The sequence below is a fragment of the Arabidopsis lyrata genome (genome assembly GCF_000004255.2).
Source record: "Arabidopsis lyrata subsp. lyrata unplaced genomic scaffold ARALYscaffold_7, whole genome shotgun sequence".
Lineage (NCBI taxonomy): Eukaryota > Viridiplantae > Streptophyta > Magnoliopsida > Brassicales > Brassicaceae > Arabidopsis > Arabidopsis lyrata.
Window position 1 is genome coordinate 24,252,978 of NW_003302549.1, and position 17,425 is coordinate 24,270,402.

At 37.3% G+C, this 17,425-nt stretch overlaps 4 protein-coding genes across 4 annotated transcripts; all 4 read left to right on the forward strand.

The window, feature by feature from the left end:
- The first annotated feature begins 607 nt into the window (after nt 1-607).
- LOC9304867 lies at nt 608-5,907 on the forward strand. The gene is made up of 5 exons (XM_002868749.2): nt 608-1,536; nt 1,638-2,728; nt 3,423-4,251; nt 4,442-4,465; nt 4,571-5,907. The coding sequence occupies exons 1-5, from the start codon at nt 663-665 to the stop codon at nt 5,680-5,682; spliced, it is 3,930 nt and encodes a 1,309-aa protein (XP_002868795.2). The 5' UTR covers nt 608-662; the 3' UTR covers nt 5,683-5,907.
- A 602-nt stretch (nt 5,908-6,509) lies between these two features.
- LOC9304870 (germin-like protein subfamily 1 member 14) lies at nt 6,510-15,341 on the forward strand. Its single transcript, XM_002868752.2, has 3 exons — nt 6,510-7,339; nt 14,520-14,579; nt 14,692-15,341. The coding sequence occupies exons 1-3, from the start codon at nt 6,835-6,837 to the stop codon at nt 15,234-15,236; spliced, it is 1,110 nt and encodes a 369-aa protein (XP_002868798.2). The 5' UTR covers nt 6,510-6,834; the 3' UTR covers nt 15,237-15,341.
- Nucleotides 9,882-13,814, forward strand: LOC110226457 (LEAF RUST 10 DISEASE-RESISTANCE LOCUS RECEPTOR-LIKE PROTEIN KINASE-like 2.1). The gene is made up of 3 exons (XM_021018224.1): nt 9,882-10,671; nt 10,956-11,297; nt 12,710-13,814. Exons 1-3 carry the CDS (start codon nt 9,882-9,884, stop codon nt 13,492-13,494), a joined length of 1,917 nt encoding a protein of 638 aa, XP_020873883.1. The 3' UTR covers nt 13,495-13,814.
- Nucleotides 15,342-15,635: 294 nt separating the features above from the next.
- Nucleotides 15,636-16,937, forward strand: LOC110226456 (LEAF RUST 10 DISEASE-RESISTANCE LOCUS RECEPTOR-LIKE PROTEIN KINASE-like 2.2). Its single transcript, XM_021018222.1, is given in 4 exon segments — nt 15,636-15,902; nt 15,904-15,941; nt 15,943-16,486; nt 16,488-16,937. Coding segments are annotated over 4 exon segments (1,035 nt in total). The 5' UTR covers nt 15,636-15,761; the 3' UTR covers nt 16,800-16,937.
- Nucleotides 16,938-17,425: the final 488 nt, after the last annotated feature.

Below are 17,425 nucleotides of genomic sequence, written 5' to 3' on the forward strand. Positions count from 1 at the left end.
TTGAAGAGAGCGTTTGATTTGTCATAAAAACTGGAAAACAAATCTTGTTAGAGATGTGTTTAGTTTAGAAAATATAAATCATGGTCCTCCAATTCAACATCAATGAACAATGCGTTATTGACATGGTCGGGTCTAAAGACTTAGTAAACCGTAAGCTACGAGATACTCTTTACGTGAAATATCAAAATATTGGAGTTGAGGTTTATAAATGAATCTTTCTTATACGTTAAATAAAAAAAGAACAGGAGACTTGGAGAAATTAAAGGACCAAGTCAAGAATGAAAGCGACAGAAACATAAAGAGTTAAACTCAAAATATATAATTTACCTTTTAAGATACTAAGTTTTAGCAGAATTTCAATCCAAATATTTACTTGGTTGATATTACAGAGCTTATATCTTTCTTGTTACAAGAAGTACAAGTTTATCTCTTTGCATCTAATCGAAATTTAATTTTAACAACTAACATCAAACTTGACAAAACATTCAGACTGATTGGTTACGGGCTTCCAAAAACTCCTTGTCGAGGAATCTTGTGTAGGGTCAATGGAAACTAGTCCTAATAATGCTGAAGACGTTTCTACTTCTTGACTTCATTTCCTTTAATTTTGTAGATTTTTCTTTATAATTTTGCCATTCTTATCGATTTCACCGAGCGTACAAATGAAAATAAACTATCAAAAAGTGATGAATTCTCCAGCATTATTAGGGTTTGGTTTGGTGATATATGTCATATTTCTGTTCCACAACCTTCCTTGTACTCTAAGCAACCCAGCTCTCTTGTCATGTGACTCTGTGTTCGACTGTGGAAACATCACAGCAAGCTTCCCTTTCTGGGGCGAGAATCGTGGCGAACCTTGTGGTCATCCATCTCTGAAGCTTAGCTGCGACCGAGTTTCAAACGAAACCTATTTAAATATCTCCCAAATCTTGTTCAACGTCCTTCACTTAGACCCCACATTCAACACTCTTAAACTTGTCAGAGAAGACTATTCTCGTTCCTTATGCTCTGTTCGATCATTCACACAAACGGAGTTTTCCCCTAAACTCTTTGAGCAATCACCAGATTACAAGAACCTCATCGTTTTCTCCAACTGCAACCCTCACTTTCTTTACCTCCAGAATTTTACGTGTTCAGGGGGAGGGATAGGTTCCGTGTATCAAAATGAAACATACTACGGCACTTGTCGAACGATTTTTAATGTTACCGTTCCTGTTAATTTTGTACCTGACAAAGAAGCTTGGAATTTGGAAAGTGTCTTGAGAGAAGGATTCGAAGTGAAGCTGAAGATCAATGAGAGATCATGTAAAAAATGTTTAAAATCCGGTGGATTTTGCAGTTTCGATAAGTCTGCAACTCAGTTTTGCTGCAAGGAGGACTTTTCTTTTTATCCAAATAGAATAAAAGAGTTTTCCGGTGCGTTACTTGGAATCAAATGCACTGAAACCAGTTCTTCTGATCATGTTGAAGTCCCATCTTTGGCCGGAACCGGAACTGCTTCAGGTAGCTTTGGGTTTGTCTTGACGGGTTCTCGAGGTTAGTTTCCTAGCAAGAGAGATTTTGTTTTGTTTTTGTTTTTTTTTATTATTTGATCATTCATGTTAATATTTATTTAACAATAATAAATTGATTTGCAGCGATAGTACTTGTTATATGTATGGGATGTTTGATTTTGTCAATGCTCATATACTTTCTGAACAAGATAGAAGCATTACAATATCCAAGAATTGAGAGTTTTGAGGAACTCGTACCACTGAAGAGGTATAGCTATGGAGAAGTGAAGGAAATCACAAACTCGTTTTCCCAAGAAATTGGGAGAGGAGGATTTGGAATTGTCTATGGAGGAAACCTCTCTGACGGCCTCAAGGTTGCAGTGAAGGTCTTGAAAGATTCCAAGAAAAATGGTGAAGATTTCATTAACGAAGTGGCGAGTATGAGTAGAACATCTTATGTTCATATTGTTTCTCTGCTTGGTTTTTGCTACGAAGGATCCAAAAGAGCGATTATATATGAATATGTGGAGAATGGGTCACTCGATAAGTTCATATCGAGCGAGGCCTCATTGCGGATTGATTTGAGAAAACTTTATGAGATAGCACTTGGTGTTGCACGAGGCCTTCAGTATTTACACTATGCTTGCAAGACAAGGATCGTCCATTTCGACATAAAACCACAGAACATACTGTTGGGAAAAGATTTTTGTCCAAAGATTTCTGATTTTGGACTTGCCAAGCTTTGTGGGAGTAAAGAAAGTGTCTTATGGATGTCAGAGACGAGAGGGACAATCGGGTACATCGCACCAGAAGTGTTTTCAAGAATGTATGGTAAAGTCTCTCACAAATCAGATGTGTATAGTTACGGAATGTTGGTTCTTGAGATGATAGGAGCAAGAAAGAGGAACTCTGTATCCAACAACAACAGCAGTTCAAGGTATTTCCCAGATTGGATCTACAAGGGTCTTGAACAGGGCGATAGTAAAAGGCTTCTCGGGGATCAAATAACAGAAGACGAAGATGAAGATTTTTCGAAGAAGATGGTTCTTGTGGGATTGTCATGTATTCAAGCATGTCCATCAGATCGTCCATCGATGAACAGAGTTGTTGAGATGATGGAGGGAAGCTTAAGTGCTCTTGAAGCTCCTCCTAAGTATCTTTTGCATATATCTGCATCCCCTATGCCTCCATCTTCTTGCCCTGAAGAAGAGAACTCAATCTCCTCTGAAGAAAGTGTATAAGTTTCATGTCAAATATATGTCTTAGTCAAACTGTTATATGCCTAAAGAAAAAGATGTGCACATCCAGTGGCGGATCTGGAATCAATTTCTAATGGGGTCAATATATGATACAAAGAAAAAATGAGGAATTTAAACATATTTTAATGGGGTCAATATAAAGAATTTAAGAATTTTAATGGGTTCAATATAAAGAATTTAAGAATATTTTCTAATTTACTCTTAATTTTTAATAGCAAATATGTTAAAATTCAAAAGTTGTTGGGGTCAAATGACACCACTACCACCAACGTACGTCCGCCACTGTGCACATCCTTCTGTGTAACTCTTGTATTAGAGATCTCTTAAACCGTAAATGGCTAAACCATCAAATTATGCATAATGGTCGTTTTACTTGCCAAATCTGTCAAATTATATTTGTGTAGATGAGATTATTGCGTTAATATTTTGTTATATACGCCTAAATATGACCAAGTCTTTTTAATATTTTGCTGGCCGTGTAGTAGACGTTTTACATATAGTTGGGGTCACTTGTGACTTGTGAGAGCCGTGTAGTAGACGTTTATTAATTTTCCCATTCACACTCTCATTTCCACTAAAAAATAAAAAATCATTTTATAATTGAGTTCGTAAAAGTTTTTCTTATCTAGCTATCTTTTTTTCTGTTTTTGCATCCTCTTCTTAGTTTTTCATTTCAAAAAAAAAAAAAAAAAAAACAGAGGAGCACACCATGACCAATCTTTCTCTGCCTCTTACAAAACATTGGTCCTATACAATCATATGGATGCTCTATGTGATCCCCTCTTGTGTTTTGTCAGTTGATTACAATCGCTGCGGTCATGCGTTTAGCTGTGGTTATCATATGGATCTCTATTATCCCTTTTGGACACCTGAGAGAAAAGAGTGCGGTCACCCGGATTTCAAGGTCAACTGCACCGGAGATTTCGCAGAGTTTAGTATATCCACCGTTAAGTTCCGAATCCTTGAGATGAACTTCGAGTCTCATATCATACGACTAGCCATAACGAATTATCTCAACTATCTTTGTAATCCGAATCCTGAGAATGCAACAATCAACCAAGATGTTCTTCCGTTTTCTAACGACACCAAGCTGTCAACTTTTTACTACGACACCAAGCTGTCAACTTTTTACTACGACTGCCCTTATCCAAAGGTAGAGGTTCAACCCAATGATGACATTAGACAGCTTAACTGTAAGGTACAAATTGGTAGTCGAAGTTACTTTGTCTCGTCACATTCTGGGGATAGTGCTATTTTAGGTCGGTTAAATGCATCTTGTGAAAGAAACTTCGGTATTCCAGTATCTCAATCTGCCTTGAAGACAGCAGAGAAAACTCAGAGTCTGGAGGATGTTTTTAATGAGGGATTTGAACTTAGCTTTAACAGTGAGTGTTCCCGATGTGTAACATCAGGAGGCGCTTGTGGCTGGAGCTCGACAAAATTCGTCTGCTATTGTAAAGATAAGCCTCGCGAGCATACATGCTATCCCAGAAAGAAGAGTAATGATTTCTCTTGCTCTGTTTGTTTGAAAATTTCAACTAGCTTAAGTTAATATGAATCTCAATTTGTGTCTGAATTTGATTTGCTAATCTTCTTCCATACGAACCAAATCTTTTCCTTTCCTCTTCAAGCTTTGTTTGTTATGTCTTGAATTTTAACTGACATTTCTCATGGTCTTCTTTCATGCAGGTCTTTCCAAAAAAGCGAAAATAGGTAGGTGTCTATTAATTTTTTCCTTTCAAGGAAACTAATTTCAGTTTAACATACCTATGTAACAGCATAATCTTATGGATCTCTTGTCTCTTTGTTCGTCTCGAGGCATCGGATTTGCTTGTGGATTTATGGGGGCCACTCTTATCTCAGGATGTTTGCTCTGTTTCATGATCCGAAAGAGAAGAACTTCCTATCATCCAAGACACCAAAACCTTAAGGGGCTAGTAGAAATGAAACAGTACAGTTATGCAGAAGTGAAGAAAATTACAAAATCATTTTCACACACGGTTGGGAAAGGAGGATTCGGAACTGTCTATGGAGGGTACCTCTTCGATGGTCGTAAGGTAGCGGTGAAAATCTTGAAGGACGACTTTAAGAGCAATGGTGAAGACTTCATCAATGAAATCACAAGCATGAGCCAAACATCTCATGTTAACATTGTTTCCTTGCTTGGTTTTTGCTATGATGGGTCCAAAAGAGCAATTATGTATGAGTTTCTAGAGAATGGGTCACTGGATCAGTTCATCTCTAAAAAGTGTTCATTAAATCTAGATGTGAATACACTATACAGAGTTGCGCTAGGTGTTGCCCGGGGACTTGATTACTTGCACCATGGCTGCAGAAAAAGGATAGTGCATTTTGACATCAAACCTCAAAATGTGCTGTTAGATGAAAATCTATGCCCTAAAGTCTCAGACTTTGGCCTCGCTAAGCTCTGCGAAAAAAGAGAAAGCATATTGTCCTTGATAGACGCAAGAGGAACAATAGGTTACATTGCACCTGAGGTTTTTTCAGGAATGTATGGAAGAGTCTCTCACAAGTCCGATGTTTACAGCTATGGAATGTTAGTCCTCGAGATGATCGGAGCAAAGAACAAAGAAACAGAGGAAACTGCTGCTTCTAACTCTAGTTCAGACTATTTTCCAGATTGGATCTATAAAAATCTTGAAAATGGAGAGCATACATGGAAATTTGGTGATGAGATAACTAGAGAGGAGAAAGAGATTGCAAAGAAGATGACATTGGTGGGTCTCTGGTGTATACAACCATGTCCATTAAATCGTCCACCGATGAACAGAGTTGTTGAGATGATGGAAGGAAGTTTAGATTCTCTTGAAGTCCCTCCTAAGCCTTCTTTACAATTTTCTGCAGCGCCTCTTCCAGAATCGTCTTCGCTTTCAGAAGAGAAGTCGGACTACTCTGAGGTATCTATATGAACCACAAATTGAAAATCTATTTCCGAGACTCCAAGATAGACTTGGTGTAAGTGTGTAACCATGCAAGAGAAATTGATTTAAGAAAATATTTGCTTTGTTTAAAATCTAAAATGTTTCCAAGTATATCTTTCTTGTATGTGATGCATATAAGCGTTTCAAAACTTTCCCTTAGACTACTTGAATAATCAGGACTTAATAGAATAGAACCAAATATTGCCGTGTAAATTGTCTTCTTCTTCTTTTTCTTTTCTTTTCTTATGATGCTAGTGATTTCAGATTTGATATCTTACATTTCCTAAAATATTTGATATCAACACGGAATGATTTGTTCAAGTTACGTCTCCGAATGGTAGTACTGAAAGATATTGATCTTTTATACATTCCTTGTCGTCGATTAATTGTATATTCAAGACTAACATTGGAGTAGGCTTTAAAGAGAGTGTTTAATTTGTCATGAAAACTGGAAACTATAACTTCTAAGAGCTGTTTTAGAAATCATGGCTATTTCCAAATTTATATGTTTATGAACAATGGTCGCTTAAACCGATCGAAAGCGACGAAATACTCTTTGCATTAAATATCCAAAAAAAATGGAGTTGTGGGTTTTTCTTATACGTTACCAACATTCTCCACAATGACTATTGTTGACTAGTAAAGGAAACACTTTCATTTTCGGGTGAGTGGAAAAATAAATAAATTAAAAAAAATAATGAGAAAAGTCTTCTTAAGTCAATGAGAAAAAGACGTATGGTTAAAAAACTCACCAAGTCTTTTTTATCTGTCGCTTTCACGCTTGACTTGCTCCTTCAAGATTACCACTATGCTTAATCACATATCTGCTCAGCCTAAGCCAAACCCATCCAAGATTAAACTATTCAGAGATCAATCATGTTCTCTCCATTACTCTTCAGATTCTCAAAACCCAATTTTTGTCTAGTCTTTCTCTTGTTCTTGTCCTTCTTTAACTGTCTTCCTTGTGCTCTAAGTCAACGAGAACCATGTGATACTCTGTTTCGTTGCGGGAATCTCACAGCCGGTTTCCCTTTCTGGGGAGTGGCTCGGCCTCAACCTTGTGGTCATCCATCTTTAGGGCTTCAATGCCAAAATTAATCGAATTCGACTTCTTCGACTTCTTTAATCATCTCAGGTCTTATGTACCGTGTTCTCGAAGTAAACATCACAACTAGTACTCTTAAATTAGTAAGGCAAGACTTTTCAGGTCCATTCTGCTCGATTTCATTCAGTGGAGCAATGTTGACTCCCGAACTCTTTGAGCTTTTGCCAGACTACAAGACCCTCTCCGCTTACTACCTCTGTAACCCTCGTCTTCACTATCCTGCGAATTTCACATGTTCAAATAAGGGTGTTGGCTCGATGAATCAGGATGATTTCAATCACAATAACTGTGGTGGGAGTTTCAACATCACTGTTCCTATAGGTTATGCCCCAGAGGAGGAAGGTTTGAATGTAACCAATTTGGAAAGTGTTCTTAAAAAAGGATTCGAGGTGAAACTAAATATTGATGAGAGACCGTGTCGAGAATGTAAATCAACTGGTGGAATCTGCTCCTACGATGTTGCAACTCCGGTTTGCTGCAAGAGAAACTCGTCATCAGAACTCGAATGCATCCCAATGATTCCATCAGGATCTATTATTGGTAAGTTTCTGAAATATCAGCAAGTTTCTTAGGCTTAATATCAGCTAATTTCACTTACCCTGTTTTAATAATTTCTCTTGCTTTGTTTCTCCGAATATTTCAGCTAACCAAAATTAATCTGAATCTTAGTTTGTGTCTGAATCTGATATTTTCCTTTCCTCTTCAAGCTTTTTTCTATGTTACGTGTCTAAAGTTCTGCCTTGGATTTGAACTGACATTTAATTTACTTATGGTAGTTGTTCATGCAGGTCTCTCCAAAACAGCAAAAATAGGTAGGTGTCTATTTTTTTTTCAAGAAAATTAAATTCAGCAAAAAATACCAAACATATATAGAAAACATAATCTTACTAAGCTCTATAAATATTTTTTTTTCTTCTAGGCATCGGATTCGCTTGTGGATTCTTGGGTTAGTTACTTAGTTTCTGACCAGATAACTTTCGAAATAATGTGTTAGATCTTCCATTAACTCAACATATATTTCTGTTTTGTAGGATCTGTTGCATTTGGCCTTATCATGATCAAGGTATTATCGTCAGGCCATCGAAAGAGAGAAACTTCACATCATCCAAAATATCGTAACCTAAAAGCACTGGTACAGTTGAAACAGTACAGTTATGCAGAAGTGAAGAAAATTACAAAATCATTTTCCCACACAGTTGGGAAAGGAGGATTTGGAACTGTATATGGAGGAAACCTCTGCGACGGTCGTAAGGTTGCAGTGAAAATCTTGAAGGACTGTAAGAGCAGTGGTGAAGACTTCATCAACGAAGTCGCAAGCATGAGCCAAACATCTCATGTTAACATTGTTTCCTTGCTTGGTTTTTGCTATGAAGGGTCCAAAAGAGCTATTGTGTATGAGTTCCTCAAGTATGGGTCTCTAGATAAGTACATATCTAGTAAGAAGTCGTTGAATCTGGATGTGGGAACACTATATGGAATCGCGCTAGGTGTTGCTCGAGGACTTGAGTACTTACACCATGGGTGCAAAACAAGGATTGTTCATTTTGACATCAAACCTCAAAATGTACTATTAGATGACAATCTCTGCCCCAAAGTCTCAGACTTTGGCCTCGCGAAGCTCTGCGAAAAAAGAGAAAGCGTTATGTCTTTGCTAGACGCAAGAGGAACGATAGGTTACATTGCACCGGAAGTCTTCTCAAGAATGTACGGTAGAGTCTCCCATAAGTCAGATGTCTATAGTTACAGAATGTTGGTCCTTGAGATGATCGGAGCAAAGAACAAAGAAATAGCAGAAACCGCTGCTTCTAATGCTAGTTCGACTTACTTTCCAGATTGGATTTATCAGGATCTTGAAGATGGAGAACATATATGGATAACTGGTGATGGAATAACAAGAGAGGAAAACAATATTGCAAAGAAGATGATATTGGTAGGTCTCTGGTGTATTCAACCTTACCCATCACAACGTCCACTGATGAACAAAGTCGTTGAGATGATGGAAGGAAGCTTGGATGCTCTTGAAGTCCCACCCAAACCTTATATGCAAAATTCTGCAACGCCTCTTCCAGAATCTTCATGGTTTTCGGAGGAGAATTCAAACAATTCTGAGCTACAAGTTGAAAAGTTATTTTCTGCATAAGTATTTTGTTGAAGAAAAGACTTTGTAATTTAAAATCTAAAATGTTTAAAAGAACTTTTCTTATATGTGATGCATAAGCTTGACTTTATTTCCTTTTGTAGACTTTTTTCTTATAATTTTCCTTTCATACAAAAGAAAATATACTTACAAAGAGTGAGGAATTCTCCAGCACTATTAGGGTTTAGCTTTGTAACATTGGCCATGTTCTTGTTCTATAACCTTCCTTGTACTCTAAGCAACCAAGCTCTCTTTGTCATGCGACTCTGTGTTCTACTGTGGAAACATCACAGCCAAATTCCCCTTCTTGGGAGAGAGAGAATTTTGGCGAACATTATGGTCATCCATATATCTCTGAAGGTTAGCTGTAACAATTTTAGACAACACACTCTTAACTTGTCAGACAAGATTATTCTCATTGCTTCTGCTCTGTTCTATAACTCAAACTATCCAACATATAGTTCTGTTACTCGGATAGGGTCAAGTATCCTAGATATAGTAGGTACTTGAGTATTTAAAGCAATGTAATCCTGATAGCACATGTATCTTGAATCTAGTATAAGCAAGTATGATGGGTAATTTCACTAATTTGTGCCAAGAATAACAAAAAAAAAAAAAGGAACAGATCTTGTCTTTAATTTTCAAGTCTCAAAATATGACTAAGTCTTCTCATAATTGTGAGATGTTGTGAAGTTTATGCGGAAGTTTCTGCTGTCAGAGATAATTAATTTGTCTAATCACTCTCATTTCCAGTGAAGAAGAAGTCTTTTTGACTTTTATTTTTTAATCTAGTTTAAAAAAGTTCAACTATCATCTTGAACTGGACAAACACGATTGATTCGTCTTAGTTGAGTTAGTAAAAGATGATCATGTTCTTCTCTTTCTTTTTTTTATTCATCCTCTTCATAGTTATTAGTTTCCAAAAAATCAGAGGACAGCACCACCATGATCAATCTTTCTCTATCTCCAACAAATTCTTGGTCATATACAATCATATGGATGCTTTGTGTGATCCCCTCTTGTGTTTTATCAGCTGACGAGCGTCACAAACACTGCTCTTCTGGGTTTAGCTGTGGCAATCAGAGAGAACTTAATTATCCCTTTTGGATACCTGAGAGAGAGGAGTGCGGTCACCCGGTTTTCAAGGTCAACTGCAGCGGAGATTTCGCAGAGTTTACTATATCGACCGTTAAGTTTCAAATCCTCGAGATGAACTATGAGTCTCGTGTAATAAGACTAGTCAGAACGGATTATCTCAACAATCTTTGTCCTTGGCATCCTGAGAACAGATCAATCAACCAAGACGTCCTTCCATTTCTTCAAGACACCGAGCTAGGAACTTTTTATTACAACTGCTCTGGTCCAAGTGTAGACAAACTTCCCAATGGTTACATCAGACAGCTTGGGTGTGATGAAGAAGTTGGTGGGCAAAGTTACTTTGTCTCGTCCCCTTCACATCCTGGGAATAGAGCTATCTTAGATGGGTTAAGTGCATCGTGTGAAAGAAACGTCGATGTTCCTGTCTCTCGATCCGCCATGGGGACAACAGAGACAAATCAGAGTCTTGAGGCTATAAAGAAGGTTCTTGATAAGGGTTTCGAACTTAGCTTTAAAATTGACTGTTCCCAGTGCGTTGCATCAGGCGGTTCTTGTGGCTTTAAGCAGAGCTCAAAAGCATTCGTCTGCTATTGTAAAGATCAGCCTCACGAGCATACTTGTGGAAAGATGGGTAATGGCTTGTAACTCATTTTTCCGACTGATATACACTAATCTCAATCTTAGTTCACTCCAATGTTCTTCCACAAGAACCTGAATTTTTTTTGAAGTACGATTCTAAGTTCTGTCTGGCGTTTAGACTGACATTTTGGTATTTATTCATGCAGGGATCTCCAAAAAGGCAAAAATAGGTATATGTTTTATCCTTTTTCTTCCAAGATTCAAGGAAAATGATCTCAGTGGAACATACCTAATAAGTAATAGCATAAACTTATGAAGGTCTTGTCTTATGTTTTTTTCTAGGCATTGGAATCGGTTGTGGATTTTTGGGTGCCACTCTTATTACCGGATGTTTGCTCTGTTTCATTATCCAAAAGAGACGAACTTCATCTCATCCAAGACCAAGAGACAATAACCTAAATGAGCTAGTACAACTGAAACAGTACAGTTATGCGGAAGTGAGGAAAATTACAAAACTATTTTCACACACAGTTGGGAAAGGAGGATTTGGAACTGTCTATGGGGGAAACCTCTGCGATGGTCGTAAGGTTGCTGTGAAAATCTTGAAAGATTTTAAGAGTAATGGTGAAGACTTCATCAACGAAATCGCAAGCATGAGCCAAACATCTCATGTTAACATTGTTTCTTTGTGATATGTTGTGTTTTTATCGGTTTTGAGTCTTTGTTTTCTTTCTTACATCATATGTTTTATCGAGTCAAAGTGTGTTTTTAGAGTCTTTTAGTCGTTTATCGAGTCTCTACAGGTTTTAGGTTGCTTCGGAGGAAAACGAGCTGTTTTGGGATATAAACACACATTTGGAGATGCAGTTTCGTTTAGAAGTGTCAGACGTTTTGCCTCAGATGGAATACTTTCCACCGTTAGATCTTTCTGTATTTTTGAAACAAGTTAGATGAAGATTTTAGCTTGAGCTTACAAGTGGTTTGAAGGAAATCTAACGGTGCATTCAAGATTTATACCCGAATTAGTGAAGACAGGTCATTCTGCCGAGCATTTGAAGCAGTTGCGGAGTTGGAGACCAGAAGATCCAGATCGATCGATCCACAAGTGGATCGATCGATCCCATCCTCTTACGGACGAGAAGCAGTTTCCAGTGACTCGGGATCGATTGATCCACTCACCGGATCGATCGATCCCTTCCCCAGACGTACTTTTGGCCCAGATCCGACCCGGCTCGTTTCCTATTGTTTTAAAACCCTATGCTCGACTCTTTACACATGATCTTGGATATTTTTGAGTTCTAAACTTTGTTCTTTGGTTTTGAAAACAATTTTGGGCAAAGGAATCCATCCTCTTGACACTTGGAGAAGATTTCTAAACCCTATCTTGTTATTTCTACAATTTCATTATGTTTTCTTCATTGATTTTTGTTATCTCTTTTTCTATGTGTGAGTAGTTCTCCTATTGGGTTCTAGGGTTCTAATAGGAGATTCAATGGATTGATGGATTGATTGTTGTTTGGAATTCTCATTCTCCAGGTTCTTTGATTCACATGTTCTTAATGCTAGAATAGGATTGATCACCCTGTTGTAGATTCTAGGTTTTTCTATGCATCAAAAGTGTTCGATAGAATGCCTGAAAGAATGTGAATTGAGCAATGTATTTCTAGCCAACGAAAGTTGAAGTTAGGACGCATTGTGAACTAAATGAACTTGTTTGGTAATGCGAATTTGACTAGGAGATTGCATGCGAAAGTTTAGTAATCGAGTAGTTAAATTTAGTGATTAATGTCTTGAAAGAGAATTAGTCTAAATGTGTTCATGTTCAAGAATGGTGCTTAATTGTTGAATTCCTTGTCTCATGTTTCCATTATTCGTTAATCTCTGAATACCCTATAGCCCAATGTCTTTAAGTCTTGAAGTCAAATCGTTTAATTAATTTGCATTTTTATTTTAAAATCTGAAAACCAAACAAACAACCTTTCCGCTTTAGCTAAGAACGAGTCTCGGAAATCTTTAGTGTACCATTGGTTCTTGTGGATCGACCCCGTATATACTACCTTGCGGTTAAGTGTATCGGGTAATTACTCGAGCAATCACTTTGCTCGGTTTTTGCTATGAAGGGTCCAAAAGAGCAATTGTGTATGAGTTTCTAGAGAATGGGTCGCTGGATCAAATCCTCTCCAAAAAGAAGTCACTAAATCTAGATGTAAGTACACTATACAGAATCGCGCTAGGTGTTGCTCGCGGACTTGAGTACATGCACCATGGCTGCAAAACAAGGATTGTGCATTTTGACATCAAACCGCAAAATATACTGTTAGATGAATATCTATGCCCTAAAGTATCGGACTTTGGCCTCGCGAAGCTCTGCGAAAAAAGAGAAAGCATATTGTCCTTGCAAGACGCAAGAGGAACAATAGGTTACATTGCACCTGAGGTCTTTTCAGGAATGTATGGAAGAGTCTCTCACAAGTCTGATGTTTACAGCTATGGAATGTTAGTCCTTGAGATGATCGGAGCAAAGAACAAAGAAACAGAGGAAACTGCTGCTTCTAACTCTAGTTCATCCTATTTTCCAGATTGGATCTATAAAAATCTTGAAAATGGAGAGCATACATGGAAATTCGGTTATGAGATAACTAGAGAGGAGAAAGAGATTGCAAAGAAGATGACATTGGTGGGTCTCTGGTGTATACAACCATGTCCATTAAATCGTCCACCGATGAACAGAGTTGTTGAGATGATGGAAGGAAGTTTGGATGCTCTTGAAGTCCCTCCTAAGCCTTCTTTACAATATTATCCAGATCCTCTTCGGGAATCTTCTTCGCTCTCAGAAGAGAATTCAAACTACTCTGAGTTTTTTTTAGGATCCGCAAGTTAAATTTTATTTGAGACTCCATCATATACTTGGTGTAACCTTGCAAGATAATTTTTTTTTTGAATGAATGTAAAATTTATTCAACCAAAAAACCTTACTACAATTTACGCATCCTTGATTCGAATGTATTTGAACGTTTTTAGCCTACAAAACCCTCTTTATTTATTACTAGTCAACGTAACTTAATATCAGGTTTTTTTGTTATAATTTTTCAAACAGGTCTTTATGATGTAGCTTTTCATGGATACCTAATCAGGTCTTTATTTTAAAGTTGTTACAAAAGATAAAACTACTCAAAGTAAACAAGCCATAAAACAAAAATATATATATATATATATATAATAATTCAGAAGTTTCGGGCCTAGACCTGTACATCCCTTCAAACGAGGGAATAGAACATTTTATATGGTTTCTTCCCAAAATGTCATTCACTTCTATGTTTTGCCTGAAAATTTTTACCAGTTAAGCTAATGATACTTGATCATAAAACAGAAATACTACCTTTCAGAGAAATGCAACAATTTACTACTAAAACTACATCTAAAATCATAAAATATTAATATTTATCAAGGAAAAATTGTTAGAAAAAACTTTCAAGTACTGTCAAAAAAAAAAAACTTTCATCATCGAATAATATCACCTGAATAACTCTAATATATTTGGGTAAACAAACTTCAATCCTTCAAATGCCCAAATTAACCCAAGTGAATCATCAAGCAATAAATGAGAAATAGACAATCAATATCTATTTTATTTTCCAAATCAAAGTATCATTCTGATTGAGATTTTTTGAAAGCGTGTCTTGTTGGAAAAAGATAAAAAGATACACACAAATGCATGTTGGAAATTTGGTCACTACTTTTGTCATTGTGGCAGTTTAAAGACTGGGATATATACCAACTAATGATGTTTTTTTGCTTAATTTGACATTTTAGTATTAACATACTTTTCCTTTTCTTTGAAAATGAGGGTTCCCATGTTTCTCGTCTTGATTACCATATCGGCTTTGGTCATTTCCTTTGCCGAAGCTAATGATCCAAGTCCACTTCAAGACTTCTGTGTGGCCATTGGTGACCTTAAGAATGGTGGTAAGTATAAAACTCGAATTCTTGAACTCTCAACTAATTATTATTCTCCTTTATTATTTTGTAAGTTCGATTCTCCTCAACTAATTATTACTCTCAATATTTGTACTTGCAGTTTTTGTGAATGGTAAGTTTTGTAAGGATCCGAAGCAAGCGAAGGCAGAAGATTTCTTCTTCCAAGGCCTCAACAAGGCAGGAAACACTACTAATAGAGTCAAATCCAACGTGACAACAGTCAATGTCGACCAGATTCCCGGGTTAAACACTTTGGGAATATCCTTGGTCCGCATAGACTATGCGCCTTATGGACAAAACCCGCCTCACACGCACCCTCGTGCCACTGAGATCCTTGTTCTTGTCGAGGGAACGTTATATGTAGGTTTTGTCTCCTCCAATCAAGACAATAACCGTTTATTCGCCAAAGTGCTGAACCCCGGCGACGTGTTCGTGTTCCCCATAGGAATGATCCATTTCCAAGTGAATATCGGGAAGACCCCTGCAGTGGCTTTTGCTGGACTAAATAGTCAGAACGCTGGTGTTATCACGATCGCAGACACTGTGTTCGGGTCAACGCCCCCAATTAATCCAGATATTCTCGCTCAGGCGTTTCAGTTAGATGTCAATGTTGTCAAGGATCTTGAAGCCAAGTTTAAAAACTAAATCTAGTCACCAACAATACGAGTGTTTATTGTTTTAACACTTAAGTAATGATGTATCATGAATTAAAGGTTTATGCTTAATAAAATAAAAAGGTGTTTATCACCTTATCACACACATAAAAAGGTGTCCACAAGAATGTTTTTCCTCTGGCGCAAATTGCCAGTTTCATGCCGGATATTGCTGCACATACGAATCAAGAACGTTGACCTGCTGTTATACAACAGGAGATATACTTCGTGGTAAACTCGCATAATATTGAATCTCACGTAATCAACAGATCATAAACATTACTTAATAACTTGGTATTTTAAATGTCAGAATCCATGATCTTTTTTGTTTGCAATGTTGTTCATCAGTACTTTAATTGTTGCATAAATAATCCCCAGCACTCGCTCCATACTGATAACAATTGGAAAAGGTTAGAATTACGGTTTTCGACTTGTATTAAACTTTCAGAGGGGATTATAACTAACTTTATTATTGTATTTTTCAGTTGCAGCGTTCCATCTATTTATACTTGTGGTGATGGTTCTAGCATTCCTGATTTGGAAGAGAAGAAAAGCAAATGCTCTGAGAAAGCAGAACCTCGAGGCGCTTGTAACCTCGAGACGTTATAGTTATGGAGAAATGAAGAAAATTACAAAATCATTTACAGAAGTAGTTGGACGTACGAGGAGAATTTGGAACTGTATATAAAGGGAAGTTACGATGGTCGTAAGGTTTCTGTGAAGGTCTTGAAAGATTCAAAGGGAAACTGTGAAGATTTCATCAACGAAGTCGCAAGCATGAGCCAAACATCTCATGTTAACATTGTTACTCTGCTTGGTTTCTGCTATGAAGGATCCAAAAGAGCAATTGTGTATGAATTTGTAGAGAAAGGGTCTCTGGATCAGTCGTTGAATCTTGATGTGAGTACACTATATGGAATCGCGCTAGGCGTTGCTCGGGGAATAGAATACTTGCACTATGGCTGCAAAAAAAGGATTGTGCATTTTGACATTAAACCACAGAATGTACTGTTAGATGAAAATCTCAAACCCAAAGTTGCTGATTTTGGCCTCGCTAAGCTCTATGAGAAGCAAGAAAGCATCTTATCATTGCTTGATACAAGAGGAACTATAGGATACATTGCTCCAGAACTGTTTTCAAGAGTTTATGGGAATGTATCTCACAAGTCGGATGTGTACAGTTACGGAATGTTGGTTCTTGAGATGATCGGAGCAAGGAACAAAGAAAGAGTCCAAAACGACGAACAATAGCTCGGCGTACTTCCCAGATTGGATATACAAGGATCTTGAAAATTTTGATAACGCAAGGCTTCTTGGTGATGGACTAACCCAAGAGGAAAAAGATATAGCGAAAAAGATGATCTTGGTGGGTCTATGGTCTATTCAGTTCTGCCCATCAGACCGTCCATCAATGAACAAAGTTGTAGAGATGATGGAAGGAAGTTTGGATTCTCTTAATCCCCCTCCTAAGCCTCTTTTACATATGCCAATACAAAATATTGCAGAGTCATCTCAGCCATCAGAGGAGGAAAGCTCAATTTACTCAGAAGTATGATTCTTTGACTGTTGGGAATATTTATATTTTTGTATGATGATGTTGGAGTAAATTTTATTTTATTCCAGTCCAAAACTAATTAAATCTGAAGAAGTTGTTTGATAACAATAATGAAGCGCAAAATAAAACAAGAAGAAGACTAAATTATAGGGAATTTTGAGTCGCAAGGAGATTGAGGAACATCAGTAGAGACAGAAGCAGACATGTATGGCTCGAACACTGCTGCTAGGTACTCTTTCGTAGGAGAAATTCCGAGAACCTCGCAAAGCATTGGGAAGTCTTCCGTAGTAGAAAGTCCGAGGTCTTTGCAAATCTGTCTCGCCTTGTTTTCCTGATCATCGAGCTCTTGTTGCAGCTTGGATTTTTCATCACTGACCAAAGCCATAATGAGTGGGATTTTTGCTTCTAGGTGGCCTGATGAATCGATTTCTTTCTGGAGAATGTTTATTTCGTTCTTGATGTGAAAGATCGCATCAAGAATACTCATCCCCTCGATGGAAATCATCCTACAAAACGAAGAAAGAAGAATCAAACAAAATTAAATTCTGTTTAGTGCTAGTTTTAATTATTATTCACAGATTTGAGGAACGAAACTCGGATTAGACACTATAAACAAGGTTCCAAAA

Bases quoted from the DNA above. Each gene is read 5' to 3' on its own strand.
- LOC9304867 (XM_002868749.2), top strand. From the start codon at position 663: ATGAAAATAAACTATCAAAAAGTGATGAATTCTCCAGCATTATTAGGG. The intron at 2,729-3,422 runs GTATAAGTTTCA...TCTTAGTTTTTC, and splicing joins CAATCTCCTCTGAAGAAAGT to ATTTCAAAAAAAAAAAAAAA. The intron at 4,252-4,441 runs GTAATGATTTCT...TCTTTCATGCAG, and splicing joins ATGCTATCCCAGAAAGAAGA to GTCTTTCCAAAAAAGCGAAA.
- LOC9304870 (XM_002868752.2), top strand. From the start codon at position 6,835: ATGTACCGTGTTCTCGAAGTAAACATCACAACTAGTACTCTTAAATTA. The intron at 7,340-14,519 runs GTAAGTTTCTGA...CCTTTGCCGAAG, and splicing joins TCCATCAGGATCTATTATTG to CTAATGATCCAAGTCCACTT. The intron at 14,580-14,691 runs GTAAGTATAAAA...TTGTACTTGCAG, and splicing joins TGGTGACCTTAAGAATGGTG to TTTTTGTGAATGGTAAGTTT.
- LOC110226457 (XM_021018224.1), top strand. From the start codon at position 9,882: ATGATCAATCTTTCTCTATCTCCAACAAATTCTTGGTCATATACAATC. The intron at 10,672-10,955 runs GCTTGTAACTCA...GTTTTTTTCTAG, and splicing joins TTGTGGAAAGATGGGTAATG to GCATTGGAATCGGTTGTGGA. The intron at 11,298-12,709 runs CTTTGTGATATG...CTCGAGCAATCA, and splicing joins ATCTCATGTTAACATTGTTT to CTTTGCTCGGTTTTTGCTAT.